Below are 16,919 nucleotides of genomic sequence, written 5' to 3' on the forward strand. Positions count from 1 at the left end.
TCCCTCTTTCATAAAGGCGAGCAATGAAAACTTAACAGCCCCTAACGCCATTTCATGAAAATGTGTGAATTGTGCCTCTGAACATAGTGCAGTGCAAGGAACGAAAGGCAGCATTTCAGCAGTACCACCACCAAGGCTGCCTACCCTGCAATGAGACCTATCCTGCCGTAAGTTACTGCAATGGGCTCTGGAGAGGAAAAAGAAAATAGGAGCATCCTACCATGAGCCACCTCCTGCTGCACGGTCATTCTCTAGCTGCCAAGCCCAGTGCCCATCTGCACAGCTTTGCAGTGACAGCCACGTGGTACAGAGACACCCAGCTTCACCTTACCTGAAATCCTGCCTGGAGCTCGGGAAGAACTTGTTTGGCCTTATACTCTTCGTTGCCAACACTAACCTGTAGCACGCACTGAGCCCTGGGCAGAGCAACGCTGCATTAACCCGTTTCTTAGAAGAGCCCATTAACAGAAGCACCTGAACATTTTTCGGGTGAGACAGGTACGCGTGTTTACCAAGTAGGGTATTTTGTAGGAAGGCAGCTTACAGAAGCAGTTGGCAGCCTCTGAGTACAGGTAACAGGCAGCCGCAATTTCCAGTCTGTCTCCCCATCCAGCTGGTCGGTGCGAAGGAAGCAAGACCCTGTGGATTTTCAACACCAGTCAGTGCTCTTTCCAGAGCTGTCTTAGATACATCTACGACTCATGAAATGGCTTCGTATCTAGGACACCCTTCTTTCTTTGAAAACAGTATTTAATTTCAAGTAATATTTGTTAATAACATAAGAATTGTATTCTTATTCTCCTCATTAGTCTTTATGTTTTCCAATCCTTCTGATCAAACGTTTCCTTATCCCACACTTCACAAAACAAACCTGAACGGCAAGTAAAATGATTTACATCTAAACCACAAACTGTTATGCAACCAGATTGATTTACCCTGGATTAAACCCCCTACGTTCTTTGATTAGCAAACAAAACCAGAGTATAACATCCCGAGAAGCAGTAGTCCATAAAAGCATTTGAATTCTCTGTCTCTCTAAAATTTTACTATTATCTATTTTTTCCACATTTCCAAAAGATAATTTTCTCTAAACAACCAGTGAAAGGTTAATGGCTATTTTGACAATTGGTTCCAGATGTTTACCATTCTTCTCCGACGTCCTCAGGAAGATCATGTCAGCAGGGACCCGCTGGTTCTGTTGGGAGAAGAAAGGCCATTATTGTGCGTACACCCCTGCACGCGTGTGCAGCCGCCCTCCACAGCCCCACCGTGACCAGCAAAGGGGGTATGGAGGAGAAAGAGGATTTCTTTGTCAAAGTGAAGCTTGATATTCAGTTTGCTTTGAATCCTAAACTCACTTCCCTGCAGAATTCCAAGCGCAGAATAATAACTGGTGCCAGCTCCCACTGATCAGACCCACCAGCTAGGTTTACAAAAGGGCTAGTGAGTAATTCTAGAAGTATGAAGAAATTTTAACCTAATGCTGGTTTCCTTTCAAGAAGTCCCATGCTAGAAGAAAGCATGTATCTGGAATCTACAGCTGCCACTTTTCCTCTTTGTTGTTCAGAGTTATTTTCATACTAATGGTTTTAGAGATTATAGCTGCTTGCACAGAGTGTATGGGGAAAAAAAAAAATAAATCGGTGGATAAAAAAAAAAAAAAAATCACACAAACTTGTAAAAAGGGGGAAATATACCTACACATACCAGTGCCTACAAATGGACCATTGCGTCTCCCAATACTTGTGTTGTTTACTCACAAAGCAGCATTTGGATGTTGCATTTGTATCAGGTATTTAACCTGTGTCCAACAGTCAGAGATAGGACCAGAGAGGCTTTTCATCTTGCTATAGTGTAAGTGGAAAAATTAGGTTATAGGTGCACATCTACAGATCTGCTCTCCATTGTAAAGATGATGATGTTATTTTGGTGGGGTGGGGGAACCCTGAAAAGCGATTAAATATTGTAATGAGGGTTCAACACTTGACATTCTAAACCTATTGTAAAACAAATATCACTTCAAAATCCCTCATTTTCTATGGTCTTGTGAAAAAAGTACTTTACACAGAGAAGATACACATAAAGGCTAACCTTTTCAACAATGATGAGGTCGCCTACTTGTATATTAGAGCTCTTCACCTTCACAGTCCCTGCAAAGGCAAGACAGCAGTGCATTAGAACAGCAGCAGGACGGGGTTTGTGGGTGCTGTGCGATGCTCCTTACCCCCCCTCCTTCCACTTCACTATTCAGGAAAAAAATGGGTAATGTTTCTATCATAAGAATTAGGCAACACTGCCCTGCAGAGACTTACTGAGCCCACTGGTCCCACTGGGTAAAGCAGCGGGTGTCAGGCTGTGAAAAGGGTTGGAAACCTCTCACTTAACAGCTCCAGACCTCAGCCCTGGACGCAGAAGCACCCTGGTCACTCTCTAGCGACAACTCTGAACAAGCCCTTAAACTTCTTTTTTGTACTGCTTAACCCAGGAATTTGAAAATACTTTCAGTGTCAGGCAGAGAACAGAGCAAGAACAGGAAAATTACAGTAGGGAACCATCAACTCCCGACTCCTTTCCCTTAGGTGGTTGAAAATTTAAAGCTCAACTCTCAAGCCAAGACCTGGAAGCCGTAAGTACAATGGGCCCATCTTAAAAACCAGGCTCCTTCCCTTCCGTGCCGCAGCTCTTGTATCTGGCTCAGCTCCACCACCTCTCCTTTGCCCCTCGACGGTCACAGCCTGAACGAGCCCTGCAGAGTAAGGGTCCTACAGAAAACGCGTAAATATTTATTTCTTTGCAGCTGTCAAACATTTCCCAGTTGCTTTAAAACACGGGATTAATTTAACAATTGGCTAGTAATTCCAAATCATTAGCCAGCTCTAGATTTGGCTTCTCAGACTAACCAGTGATTTATAATCAGTTAATTTGAACCCTGCCTCTATGTGTCTGTCTGTTATATTTCAACAAAAGCCTCTTTAATCTGCTGTGATTTGAGTGGAAGTGGGGGAGGCACGTGGAGCTCACCCCGGCACGGACAACACTCCTACTGTACCTCGAAATTCATGGGCTAACTGGCCAGATAGCAGCGCAGGGGGGAAGGAGAAGGGGGAAGGGAGGGGGAATAGAAATTAGCACAAAGCACAAAGGTCACTAGGATTTTACTACTGGCAGTCCCTTCATTAGCATCCTTCTCAGGATATGCTTCAGTGTTTCTGCTCCAAATTAACAATGAAAGCCATTCTGGGCTCCCGGCAGCCTGCTGCTTTGGTGACACACTGTGTGCTTAACAACATGCTTCATCACTGCTGCTAATAAATGCAGACTTCCTTACATGCTGTAATTATTCCTACAAATTATAAGCAGTCCTGGCCCATTTCACAAATATCTCAGGTCTTTCATGGATTCTGGGTTTTGCCTTGCGAGTTTTTTAGGGTTTTTTTTTTTTTTTTTTTTTTTTTTTTTTTTAAAAAAAAAAAAGGGGGGGGGTAAACAAAATGAATGCTGGGCTAAAGACATCTCTGCCGGGGCAGGAAGCATACCGGGGATTAAGAGTCCATTACGCAGAGGCTTGAAAAGAAAAGCCACAATCCAAGAGGATCCAAAAAGCATCCCTGGCAGTCTTCTGTATGGGCTATACAAAGTTAGGTACTATGACACTAAAAGGGTCTGACAGATAACATCTCTTCCTCCCCTTTTAATACGGTTATTCACAAAACAACAAAAAGTGCTTTTGAATATTCTCCTGTGCAAAGGAGGAAAAAAAGCCCTGTGTGCTCTCCCCACACAGGCATAGCAATTCCTAAAACACTCTGCAAAAAAGCTCTTGGAAGGAGAGGGGGATTTCTTTAACCATATTTTATGTACTTCTCAAAGATCGCAAGGACTTATTTGGTGACTGTCAGTATAGGAAACACTACCTGCAGGGTTCACGAATGAACAGCAGTTTTGTAGTGCTTTCCTTAATGATGTAAATTCACACTGGAAAAAAAAAATGAACACCTGGACAAAGCTACAATGTGATTATTTCCTACCATTATGCACATAAAAGGCTTTTTGGATCATTATTCTGAAAACAATATCATCTGCTTTAAAATTTTTCCCATGCAAGAAAAATCAAAGCAGCTGGAGCAGATTTGTCTTGTTCAATACCCCCCCCCCAACCTCAGCTGTTTTAAGGCAAAAGAAAGAGAGGACCTTTCTACCCAATACACATTTTTATAACTCCTGTATAAATGAGATGCCCTTTTTAGGTAGCAAAGCTAATTCTGCTTTTCCAGCCATACTCCTGGCCTCTCACGGATGACATCTCTGCAGTATGTACCATATGTCCTGCTAAGAAGGCGCGGGACCAGATGTTTCCTTTGACTCAGGACTCCCATAAAGCAACTTACTTGAATTAGTTTTATTTTGATCTTGGGAATTCTGTAATTCCTATTTCTTTCTGAAAAAGTTTAGGGGAAACTACCTCCTAAACATTAGATGTTTTCTCACGCATGTTTAAGAAACTAGCTAGTAACAAAACTGCTTCATTTCCCAATATTGCTCTGCTGTTAAAGCAGTTTTGTAATAATAAATGACTGTTTTTATAAATGCACCTAGAAGTGCTTCCTCTAAATACCCATAGCTTTATTTAGCATTTACAATACTTCCAGTTTATATTTTCAGAAGTTAATCAGAATACAAATCCGTGACCGACAATTTAAAAAAGCAACTAGCCCTGATCTTTTATTTTTTTAAAAAAAGAATCAATTCTTAATATTTGATTTATATTTGTTTCATTCCTTGCTGTATCCTGATTTATATATTTTTTAAAGACAAAAAAGTGAACAAAATAAAATGCAAACAGTTTGTTCCAACTTCAGCTATGATCTTTGGAATTACCACCAAATCTGCAGCATAAAGCAGATTATTTAAAGTATTAAATGTATTAGCCAGAAGACATGCTTTTTTCTAGCATGTGAGCACTTAAGTCAAGATTTCACAACAGATCTGCAGAGCTTCACTAACATACAGATCAAAACACTTAATTTGGCATTAAAGATGAAGCCAGAGGTTTATTAAAACAAGCCAAATGCATCCGAAAAAAAAAAGAAAAAAACAACAGAGGTTGTTTGGATGTGCTGCACCAAACTTTTGGCTTTTGCAGCCTTATGCTGTATAAACTGTGGAGCAGGACTCAGAGGGTTTGAGAAAATATTGTTTTTATATGGCTGGTAAACGCCAATGATCTGTATCTTAAGTAGCACCCCGCAGTAGGAGGTCTCTTCCCATTTCTTGCTGTGGAGTTTCTCTCCATTATGCAGCGTTACCCTGGGAGGGGGGCTGCAAGAGAAGAAAAACAAACCAAGAATTTGCAAGCACAGTTCTAGCTTTCTATCAAGCAGAAAGTCAGCACACGGCCTTCTGAACACAAGGCAGCTTGTAGGTTTATGAATAGGGGATGGAAATTTGATTATTTTTTATTACAATCCAAACAGCCGTCCTTTAAATGGAGAACTTTCTATTTAAAAAAAAAAAAAAAAAAAAAAAGCTTTCCAGAAGTCTGCTGGTTTCATCATTTTGGAACATAAATGGATCATATCTGTAGAAAGAGAAAAGAGGTTTAGGGTGGAGGTTTTTTGATGTTGTGTAACATTAAGGAAGACAGAAAATACACTACTGTCTGCTCACGCTGCCCTCCAAAAAGGTTAGTCCCTGGAATTCAGCAACCACATTCAAAATAAAATGTGATCCAAAGAGGATTCTCCCTTTATCTCTACAACGCAAACAGCTTAGTGAATCTTAAAAAGCTTAACCAGAAGAGCACATGAAAAAAGTTTCACGTACAGGAGCAAAGCTGCAAGTCCAAAATTTCCTCCCCCCGGGGTGGGGGACCAGGCTGGCGAGTATCCTGGAGCAGGAGAGCTCCGGCCGGCAGCAGGAGGGTGCGAGGAACGGCACACAAAGAGGACATAAGGATCCCAATCCCAGAAAGCACCAAAATCTGTGCTTACTTCTGTCCCTATTCAGAACTGCATGTAAGCATGTGCTTCAGTCTCCCTGACTTCATTCAGGCCTGAGAATATATTTACGTCCCTGGGGTTGTGCTGGGGAGGCCAAGGTTGGAGAGAGGAAAAACTATTCTCCGGCCACCTTAACCACAGCTTAGGGCATATACCCAGGGGAAATAAAAATGGCTCGGAGAAATCTACAGTGCTCCATTTGACCCATTATAGCCAATGTTCAAGAACAGCAGTGCTCAGTGTCGAGCTTTGCCTAATCTCCTCCCCCAAAAATACTGGCTCTAGAGGTGAAACTATTGTGACGTTTAAAAAAAAAAAAAAAAAATTGTAGAGCAAGACTTCAGGCAGCTTTTGTGCATCAGTACCCTTCTGCACTGCCCCTTTCCAGTACAGGGCTGTGCCAATATCCTGAAACACGAACCATGCTACTGAACACACGCCAAAAAAAAAAAAAGCGAAACAGGACTGTTTGTCCAAGGCAAGTTCTACCTGGAGTTTTGTCAGCTACACTGAAAATTAATAGTTAAGATTGGCTGTTCTCAGCTTATTTTGATATTTGCTGCTCTACTTCTAACCTGACGAAGAGCTTCCTTGAAAGCTTGCCTACTTTTTCTAACTGTACTAATAGATACAATAAAACAAACCCAACAGTTTTCCATCCCACAGTCATGGTGGCCTCACAAGGGACTCCTCTGCTCCTAGGTGATTCTCAAGGGTGCTAAGGTTTTAATCAGTGAAAAAGTGGATGTTCTGGTGTCCTGGAAAGCTCAACTACAGAGAGACACTGGATTCAGGGAGAGACTGGAAATTACTTTTCTCCCCAAACCAGAAGTCAAATCATAAGTAATTTTCCTGTGTTTTTCCTACTCTAAACAATACTGTTAGAGAGTCTCACTCCTGTTTCTGCATCAAATTCAGGTTAAATAAAGTGGCTCAAGATTTTCGGCTAGTGCCCAGCTGCCAATCCTCCTTGGTTTCTTTCACAAAATTAGAAAAGTTAAAGGACCTGGGGGGAGGGAAATCATTCATGGGAAACGTAATAGCAATATGAAAAGAACTAAAGGAGAGGTCAGGCCCCTTATAGATCATTGAATAGAATCCAGAAGGCAACTCTTTTATATCTTTAAATAGATGTAGTACACCCCTCTTGGATGAGGCTTTTGTTGGTTGCCAAGCATTTTAAGTGTTGTAGTAAGAACACGTTATTAAAAGGGGATTTAATATTCAGAAACTCAAACTCCCTAGTTCAGAGTTGCCTCATAATTCCCGCCATGTGAAATATATACAGCCTTAAGCAATTACATTTAAAAAGCAGCCTTATTCTTAAAAGTGCAAGTGTTGAAAGCAACATATTTTTACTACACCTAGTTCACTGCATCTTAATTCAGGGGTATAACCCTTTATAACAAAGAAACTAGAAATGTAAAAAAGAAGTTGCTTAAATTCAGTTCATTCCCTTTTTAAAAACAAAACCCTGGCCTCACCATCATTGTCATGGTATTAGGAGTAACTCCATAGTGAGGCAGCGTTCTATTTTTCAAATGAGAATTTAAATGTCTTTGTTAGGTATGGCACAGCTGTAAACAATGGCCAGAGCCAGGGACGAGACACAGCTGAGCTGCAGCCCGGGCTCGCTTACAAACGAGGTCTCCAAACTCCTCACAGTTGGAGAAAAGGGCTAAAGATGATGTATACAAAAATACAAGAGACGATATTGAAAAACTACATCAGTCACTGCTAACAGAAAAACACAAAAGATGTGGTAACGTATCACACGTTATCAGCCTCTTTTCGCAAAGGATGTGCACGATATAATTCTGTCTCGTAGAACACAGAAAAAACTATGAAACTCTAATGGTGTGGCATGTTCAGTGATGGAACACATCGGTATGTCAAGCAAGTCATCTTAATTTTAACACATGCATTCACAAGCTCCTTCGATACACAGAGTACTTGTACTTAACTACAATTTGCGGTACCTGTGTGGAAATGGTCCCCAGTCCTAGACACCAGAACACGGCGTACTTTCACCCTCACTATTTGAATGTACCTCTGCAAAACCATCCTCTGACATTTTCACAGACCCAGGTTTAATTCTTCTACTAAAGTCCTTTTGCAAATTATCTATGTGGATCCTCCTCCCTTTTTTAAGCACACGTTTGTGGTTTCCATTAAAGAATATGAATTGGTAACTTAGAGGAATCCTTCTTACATCTCTCTCTCTTACTGACGGTGAACAAGCACAAAACACATGCAGGGGGAAGACAGATGCACCATTACCCAAACTGGAAGAAAACCAAAGAGAATCCCAAACAACATATCACATCTACTATAGCTCTATTCTTGTTTTCTTCCTATTGTGCTGTTTGCTGAATTTGCCTCTCTCTCCCTCCCTCCATGCAACATTACGCAGTGCTTGTCTCGCATCACAGCTTTGCAGGGAGGAAAACACATTTCCCTTCTGGAAACATCCACAACACAGAGCAATTCAGATCCAGTTTCATTTTCTTTAGTGACTCCAATTCACCAAGAAGAGACAATAACTGGGGAAGAAGTTTTGGCCTACACTGGAATTAGGAGCCAGCAGGGACTAAAAATATCCCATCAGCTACCTGGAAGTCGACCACTGCAGCCAGCACCAGGCAGGGAACTCCCAGCCCACCGCGCAGGCTCCCGCGCCCGAAAACGCACTGACTGCCCACTCCCCACGCCTCAGGTCACCGAGACGATGCTCTGAAGTTATCCGAGGCAATTAACCTCCCCTGAACCCCCACGTTAGCTGTGCGTCTCCCTGGGAAACCCTCAGCACAGCCCAGCATCCACCACAGCCTGGCGAGGAGCCATGCGTAAGAAGCCACCCGGACCCCCGAGGCCTCCGCGGAGGCAGGAGCGGTGGCGTGGCCGCGAAGCCACGTGCCTGCGAGCCCATAACCCCCCTCCCCATTCCTTGAACTCTGCTTCTCTGACTGTCAGCAGCGTTTGATTGAGTTGCAACCCCTGGCGCTGCGGCAGGCGTGCCAGGACGCATGTAACATCTGATCTCCTCCGCGGCCTCTCGGATGACGGTAACAGCAAGAACAAATCCCTAAAAAGGGAGCAAGGGGGGCGGGGGGGAACAGAATGGATGAAAAGGTCAGGAAAAATCACATCTGCCTCTAATAAGAGCAATATTTATCAGTACCAATGCCAACAATCTGCATTTCCTTATTTCCTTATTCTATCTTCTCTCACTAAATCATCATAGTGATATTATGCGCTGCTGCGCAGAACTCCCAATAGCAGACTGACAACAGACTTGTTGCTTAAAAAAACATGGTTGTTTCTCATCTTTACCATGATGCTCCACCAAGTACCTCCCTGAGCAAATCTCTGTAAAGTTTATCTGCAGAGTGTAAACACCACATTTCATCTCACTTCACAGGTAAGTAACCAAGACCAAGAGGGGTTACACAAAACTCCAGGGTAAAACAGGATTCCTCAAATCTCAGTATTCCCTCCACCACAGAGCCAAAGTTAGCTCACCTAATCTGGGAGATTTCTTTATATAGAAATCTATACAGAAATTTATATAACCCCTTTTTAATAGATACAGATATATAATGTATGTGTGTTCATGCGTACGTACATACACACTCAACCTACACAAATAAGCACTCTAAATATATCAGTGTGAACTACTTGCAGCACAATTACACATTTGTCTGATTAGGGTTTCAGTCCTACTTTTCTATGGATGTGAGCAGTCATTTCATTTCCTCTTATCATGAGGAAAATGCCCACATTGCATACTTCACTATATAAAAAAATAAATAAATAATGAAAAATAATGCTTTATGGGGCTTTTAGGCATTTAGGACCACAACCATGGATGATCCCTTCCCCATAACCAACAAATCAAGAAAACAATGACCATTTCTCTTCTAGTTACAAGTGGCATTTGTGTATTTAGCTAGAAATCCCTATGTGCTTTTACAAAATAAAACAAAAAAGCATCAGTTATTTTCACCGTACTTTTCAGCTGTTTGAAGAGTCTTCAGATAATCACCCCAAAATATTCCCACATGTGCCAACTCACTGTGTCATCTCGTATGTCATTCCATCCCCAACACTCTCATTAGCAGCCAGTAATGAACAAAGACCTTCCTTTTCCTGCTTTCTGGCAGCATATAGGCCAAATTCTAATTGCTTACCTGGCACAGGGAAGTCACAACTGCCTATACAAAACCCAGAAAGAGAGATCTGGGTGCATGTATACTTTATTTATAGGACAGGATCTTCTGAAACTAGCATTAGATTCATACAGCAAATGCAATACAGCACACACTCGAGAGAGAATTCAGTGAGATCCAAGCTTTAATACAAACAGAATTTTAGCAGCAATGTCCCAAATTCACTTCTTTCTGGCCTTTACCAGGGATTTTACTGTACTGAAAGTATAAAAGGCAAGAAAAATTTCATTTGCCCCTCCTCAGCTCCCTCAGTAGAGCCATGAATTTTTTACCACCACCATTTCTCAAATGAGTGCACAAGCAGTATCTCAGAAAATCCCTGTGCTTTTTTTTAATCAATTCTCAGTTGGTTTTGTGTCATTTCTTTAGTCAAAAGAATTTATATCCTTGGAGACTTTCAAAACTCAGGTAGAAAAGTTAAACTAGTGTAAGTTTAAAGCAGTTGGACCAGATGTCCCTCTGAACCAAAATTATTCTACAGTACTCTGGGCTGAAGTGCAGCAAAGAAGTTGTTCACAAAGAAAGAGGAGTTTTACTGGGATAAAAGAAAAAAAATATATAGGTACCTATATTTAAGCATTTAAGCACTTGTAACTGGCTCATGCAGTGCATTTAGAGATTTAAGAAGCCCATTCCATGCAACTATTCCTCTTTCTATCCTTTGACAGCACTGGAGTTTCTACTTCAAAACTGATTATTATCGATTTCCTTTGATTGCAGGTGAAACACATGGCTATCAAAAGAAGAGGGCAAATAATTTACAGGAAGGAAAGACTATCCGCACCTTGAGCGAGTGTGAATGAGTGTGTGTGAACATGCCTCAATATATTGATTTTTATAGGCGGGAGGTTTGTGGAGGGGTGTTTCTCAGTTTTTTCATTTGTTTTTTACAATGTGGTTAGACTATGAAGCAGCCTGTTGACCTATCCCAAGGCCACAGGTCAAACTGTTTGGCAGGGGAGCATAATTTGCCGTCATTGCACATATGGCCAGTCATTAAGGTCACTTTTGAAAGGTGCCCTTCGGTCCTTCACTGCAGTTGCCAGGCTGGTCTGGGCTCCCGCAAGCACTGGCCTTTGCGTGATCACCCCCGGAGGCCACAACACCCCCCAACAGCCTCTATGAGCACAGCCTGTGATAAGACACAGCCATGAACAACACACACATCACTTCAGTCCCCATTCATTCTCCCATGTTATTCATGAAGTCCTGCTGCCCTTGCAGTCACCAAAACCCGTGGCAAGAGCTCTGTGCCTGTTACTACCCCACAAATGAACAAGTTGGGGGCACAGTCCTCTCCCATCCTTGCCAAACCTCTACAAAATAAAGCTTAAGGCCAGAAGCATCATCGACACTATGACATGTATGAAGAAGTAAACTAATCAAATGATTTAAGGTGCAAACTTACGCCCTAGAGGAAAGGCAGCAAAAGAAATTTCATCAAAATGAAACTTTCTTGAATAAAAAAAACCTTAAGTTACCTACCAGAGGAACCCAGTATGTGTAAAGTGCACCAAGCCTCATTTCAACGACAAATTGAGAGCAGGCCAAAAGCAAGAAATAAAGGTTGAAGAAATATTTGAACTGGTTAAACAACACCTAAAAAAAAAAAAAAAAGGGGGGGGGGGGAGAGAAAGAAGAGGAGATTAATGGAGTTCGGAAGTTATGCATATTGAACTAACCACCAGAAACATATTTGCATGCTCCTCTAGTGTCTAAATGCTAACTTAGGGCACTCTTAAACTAGTCCTGAACATTCAGGACAGACCCATGTCTGGTTTGCTGCTGCCCTAAGGCATCTGTTGCAAGAGGCTCACCAAGACACAATTCAAACATTAATTATTTCCTCCAGTTCCAGGTTTTGCACCCATCTACTGTAAAACCATTGAAATTGGGGAAAGCATTGGGGTGGGATGATGAAAAGCAACTTTCTTCATCCTTACCCCAGGGAGAAATGTAAAAAAGTTGTATTTCTGATTGTTGATCACATTGCGAGGGTATCTCTGGTCTCTCTTCTCTGGATGGCCAAGCCAAACAGTACGAGGCCTTGGGTCTCTCCTCCCACAGCATCTTAAGCACTCACAACACCTATAGAAAGAAGATTAATTAACAAATGAGTTAGTTTTTAACATATATCTATGACTCACACACACCCCAGACCCTCTCCGCCAGCCAGGCAGAACAGCTGAGCATCACTTCATCTGTCACTCACCACCTCTCATCTCTCAATTATCCACTGTACTACGAGCATCTTAAAACCCAGAGCTTGACTTTCTACCAAATACAGACACTCCACCTGCTACAGCCACTGCAGACCTGCCTTGCAGTCTACCCAGCTGCGGGGAAACATCTCATACGGTGTTAGAGCTGTAACTATATCACACAACCATGTGCTCAAAGCTGGGCAGGCCAGCAGCAGTGCTAGAAACGTGCCTGCAGCAACGAGGGCTGGGGAGGCTTCTCCCTTTGCTGTAAAGAAAACAACACATGGAGAAGCGTGGACCAAGCTCATCGCTACACTGAGTCAGTGTTGGCTGCTGGGAGAGCTTCAGGGAGCAGTGAGGTGTGGGGTACAGGAAGAAAGGTGCCCCCGCACTGATCTGGGACTGCAGGTTTTATGCCAGAAAGCTCCCACAAAAAATAAAAAAAAAAAAACAACAAACAACACACACCAAAAACCAGTTACAAGTGCTTTCTATTACTTCTTCTGTTTCCTTGTTGGTGTATGGGAACTCCCGCAAAAGGGGGCTTTCTTTAGGACCAACTGTCCTAAAGAAAAGAGATGGAGATGGACAGAGGTTCTGCTCCTTCCCTGCAACCCCAATGTCATAGAAATTTATACCTTTTTTAACTGATGGATTTAATATTTGCATATTTAAATTTTTGCACTTCAAAAGAGTCTTGCCAAGGAATAATAATGTATAATCCTCTAAAAATGAAACCTTAAGAGGAATCTGAAAATAGATACTAAATGATTAGTGATTTTATTTTTACACAGTATTACAGTCATTAGCTCTGTTTATGCTAACAGCAAATTGTATGTTAACTACTAATGAGTAATACACATTCTCACTAAGAACATGTGCTGTATATCCAGCCACCCAGTCTCAGCTGGTTCCTTTAGCTGTAGTAATCCGTGTTTTCAGCTCTTCAGCACCACCGCAGAGGCTGCGAGTTTGGGCAGCCCAGACCAACGCCTGGACCCAGCACCACAAACCTGAGCTGCCAGAGAAACGGCTGCAGGGATTTAAGCTCATCCTATTTTCAGTCAGGTTAGTCCAATATAACCTTTGATGTAATTTCTTTTTCTCCTGTATTTTTGTCTACTTTGTCAGCAGTATCAGTTCTGGTGCCATTAAACATTGCCATGTTTCAGTTATCCAGCACCACAATTACTTTTTATACCTTGCAATGCCAGTTTTCCAAAAACTGTCCAAGATAAATAAAATATGAACACATCACCATGATGATTTTTTAACTTTTCCAACTCAGGCTTACATTAAAGCCATTTATTTAACATCACTTCTGGCCTTTGCTAGAAGTGACATGGGAATTCAGGAAAGCCACACCAACTTCACTAAAACAGACAGGGTCCCTAAAGGGTTCTCTCCTCTCTGTGGGGGGGACATCTGAAGGGCAGAGCAGGAGACGTGAGCTCAGGGAGGGCTCCGAGCGCGTGGTGGGACCACTGACGCATCCCACCGATGCATCCCACCTCCCTCCCCTCGGCAGCCCTGGCTCGGCCGGTGCCCCCACCTCTCCCCACTGCTGTCGGGGAGCGCTGGACTCACCAGAGCCAATAAAGAAACCCCAGTGATAGTACATCGTGCCTATATTTGATATTATCCAGGCTAAAAATCTCCTCCCGCCCACAATGGGTGCCATACACAACAAAACCGTGTTCCCTCTTTTGGAAACCATTGCCCTGCCTACAAACCTCAGGCTAGAAGCTGCTTGTCTCAATTAAAAGACCCCAGGATGAGGTGAGAGGAAACACTTACTCTCTAGAAAAACATGGAGGATTAACATGTAATTCATGAAGCAACAGTAACGGCAGAGAACCGCCATTTTCCCTCCACAGGCTGGGGGCCGCCCACTGCGGCCTGCAGGCCGGCCGCCATCAACACCAGGCGCCTGACAGGACCTTCGCCACTGCAGCCAGCCGAAACGGGCTGGAGGGAATAAAACCTTCCGCTGCTGGATGTCACCCATCCTTAACCGAAGCAATGAATTGCACAGAGCGTCGGTTACTTTGTGGGAGATGCAAGGACTTATCAGCGATCCCTCTTGTACCTTGAAAAAGCCTCTCTGTTCAGAACTGCAGCAGTGTACCCTCCGCAAACCCCCAAAGGGTCATTTTTCTGTTGTCACTGCTTCTTACTGAAAGCCAATCTCTTGTCAATCCCCCTTGTTCCTTTAAAAACAGCCCTATTGAATTTCATTGACATTTGGGAAAGCCAGTATCAGCCAGATTGATAACCAAAGGCTTCAGAGCTCTTACAAACATCTTTCCTGAAACCACCGCTAAGATCTACTCCTGAATCATGGCATTCTGCTGCAAAAGTTCAGTTAAATACACACCTAACCGAAATAAGTAACTATTTAAGGAAGTACACAAAGCACTGGGCCCTTGAAGGCACTGCCTCACCAGAAGACACGTGCAGCACGATGAACAGAGTTTACCACTCACCACGCAGAGGGTGGTTTTCCCCAAAGATACCATGTTTTATGCCCTGCTGGATGCAAACAAACAGAAAGACATGTTACCAGTTAAGTCAGTTCCTTCAGTATATAAGAGGAATAAAAATCAACTTTGCTTCCAGGAGTAAAGAAAAGGCGTCGCTGTGGGATTCAGTGCTACGTGCCCAGGCATAAACTTCACAAGGCTGACTTGCAAGATAATTTCTCACAAGCTTTTAAAACTGGACAGAAGGATTTTTGCATAATCAAATTACTTTCACGCTATTCTATTTGATGAAGAGTGGCAGGTGAGCCCTGAAAAGGTGGGTTTTCCCTAGTCTGTACTCAAGAACAATCAAAGCTGTAAGCGTGCAGGTGCCAACCAAACACAGGAGAGAAAGCTTTCTCGCTCAAAGCCACTTTCAGACCGAAATGCTGACAAGATAGCATGGGTAGTGAAGGAACATGAAATCACAAATTTTGGATGGTGCCAAATAGTCTCTTACCAGCTTCATGCAAGTCAAGCTCTCCGTTTCAAAACCAGAGTACGTGTAAGGTCCCCCAATTTCCATAATAATTCCACTGCTTCCACCAATACATATTTATCACTGACCACGTAGATGTTAGCTTTATCAAAGCCTCGGTAGTTGTCAACTCTGACTTGCAAACAGTTCAGTTGCTGAAGAGGAAATTAGGAGAATGCAGGAAGATCTGACAGGAAAACACAGTGGGTAATGCAAACTGCTCAAAACTCTGATAGCAACGCACACCTAGATCAAATGACTGGAATAAAATAACTGGAGATGCTGCCCTGTTCAAGCATTTACAAGAGGCACCTGACTTCCTACAGCCTTGCAGCCCCACTACTGCCATCTCTGCTTGCCTTTAGACAGGGACCTTGCCCGTTATGCTACATTGGTAATATTTCTAAGACAAAGGACTTCCATCTTTGACTATTCCCTACGTAGTACTATAAAACCACAATTAAGTACTCTAAAAGTAACCCACTTCAAAAAGTTACCCTTGCCCCTGAAACTATCAATTTTTGTCAAATCTACAAACTTCTTTTTTTTCTTGTTAAGAAAAACTAACTAGTAGATCTTTCTTCCCCACACAGCTGTGTATAATACCCGCATCTGAAAGGCAGTTACCAATGTGAGACAAACAGTAAAGCTGGTGTTAAACACTCAAATTCATAAACTCTACTTCAGAAGTATATTAGCTTGATATCTTTCAATTGCAGTTTTCTTTTGTGTTTGCAGATGAAGATCTCAGACAAATAGTCACTTGTATCCCAAATATATTTTAATGGAAAACAGTGCAAATGGTGGTTTAGATATGTTTGGGGTTGGGGGGGGAGAGTGTTTTTCCTTCTTTCACAAAGAAAAAAAAAAATAATAATCACACATGAGTAGCCTTGATTCTGTGTTTTAATGACTGTGAATCCAGAATGATCTCTATGATAAAGCTCCAAATAAGAGGCTTCGTCCAAGGGAGCAAACCTGGTGTCCATACACCCCATATCATCACAATGTGCTCCCCGGTTAGAGAGTGTCAGTCAGTCCCTGTAATCAGACATCTGAAACCAGTTACCTTTGTTTATTTTTTAGGCTGGGCCTCTTCCAGGGATTGTACTCAACAGCAAAAATACCTACACACCTATATCATAATATTTACAATAGGATAAGACTCAAAGAGGGTACTACTTGGTACTCTCTATTAGTTTAATAGAGGGTACGTAGTACCCTTATTAGTTTAATAAATATTTTAATTTAACTTTTTTTTGGTACAAAGTAACATTCACTGATATGGTCCAAAGAACTTTCCAAATATCTGGGCAGATCTTCAAATCAATACCTAAATCTCCAAAGCAGACTTCCAGACATTTTAATAAGTTCAATGACTTATCAGCATTTTTTCACAAGTGTACAAGAAAATGGCAAATGAACCCCACAAAGCAAGCAGAATGTTTTACCTTAAGAAGAGTGTGCTCTGCCCAACTGTTTACGTA

At 42.3% G+C, this 16,919-nt stretch overlaps 1 protein-coding gene across 1 annotated transcript in view; it reads right to left on the minus strand.

Moving 5' to 3' along the window:
* Window positions 1–14,440, minus strand: part of ATP9A (ATPase, class II, type 9A) — a 50,119-nt gene extending 35,679 nt beyond the window's left edge. The window contains exons 1-10 of the mRNA XM_009893493.1: window positions 14,230–14,440; window positions 12,899–13,040; window positions 12,172–12,316; window positions 11,714–11,827; window positions 9,024–9,084; window positions 3,669–3,688; window positions 2,934–2,970; window positions 2,092–2,150; window positions 1,144–1,195; window positions 545–639 (exon numbers count right to left, since the gene is read on the minus strand). Coding sequence (XP_009891795.1) covers window positions 545–639; window positions 1,144–1,195; window positions 2,092–2,150; window positions 2,934–2,970; window positions 3,669–3,688; window positions 9,024–9,084; window positions 11,714–11,827; window positions 12,172–12,316; window positions 12,899–13,040; window positions 14,230–14,440 — 936 coding nt within the window. The remainder of the gene's footprint in view (window positions 1–544; window positions 640–1,143; window positions 1,196–2,091; window positions 2,151–2,933; window positions 2,971–3,668; window positions 3,689–9,023; window positions 9,085–11,713; window positions 11,828–12,171; window positions 12,317–12,898; window positions 13,041–14,229) is intronic.
* Window positions 14,441–16,919: the final 2,479 nt, after the last annotated feature.

The sequence above is a fragment of the Charadrius vociferus genome, unplaced genomic scaffold (assembly GCF_000708025.1).
Source record: "Charadrius vociferus isolate BGI_N301 unplaced genomic scaffold, ASM70802v2 scaffold259, whole genome shotgun sequence".
Taxonomy (NCBI): domain Eukaryota; kingdom Metazoa; phylum Chordata; class Aves; order Charadriiformes; family Charadriidae; genus Charadrius; species Charadrius vociferus.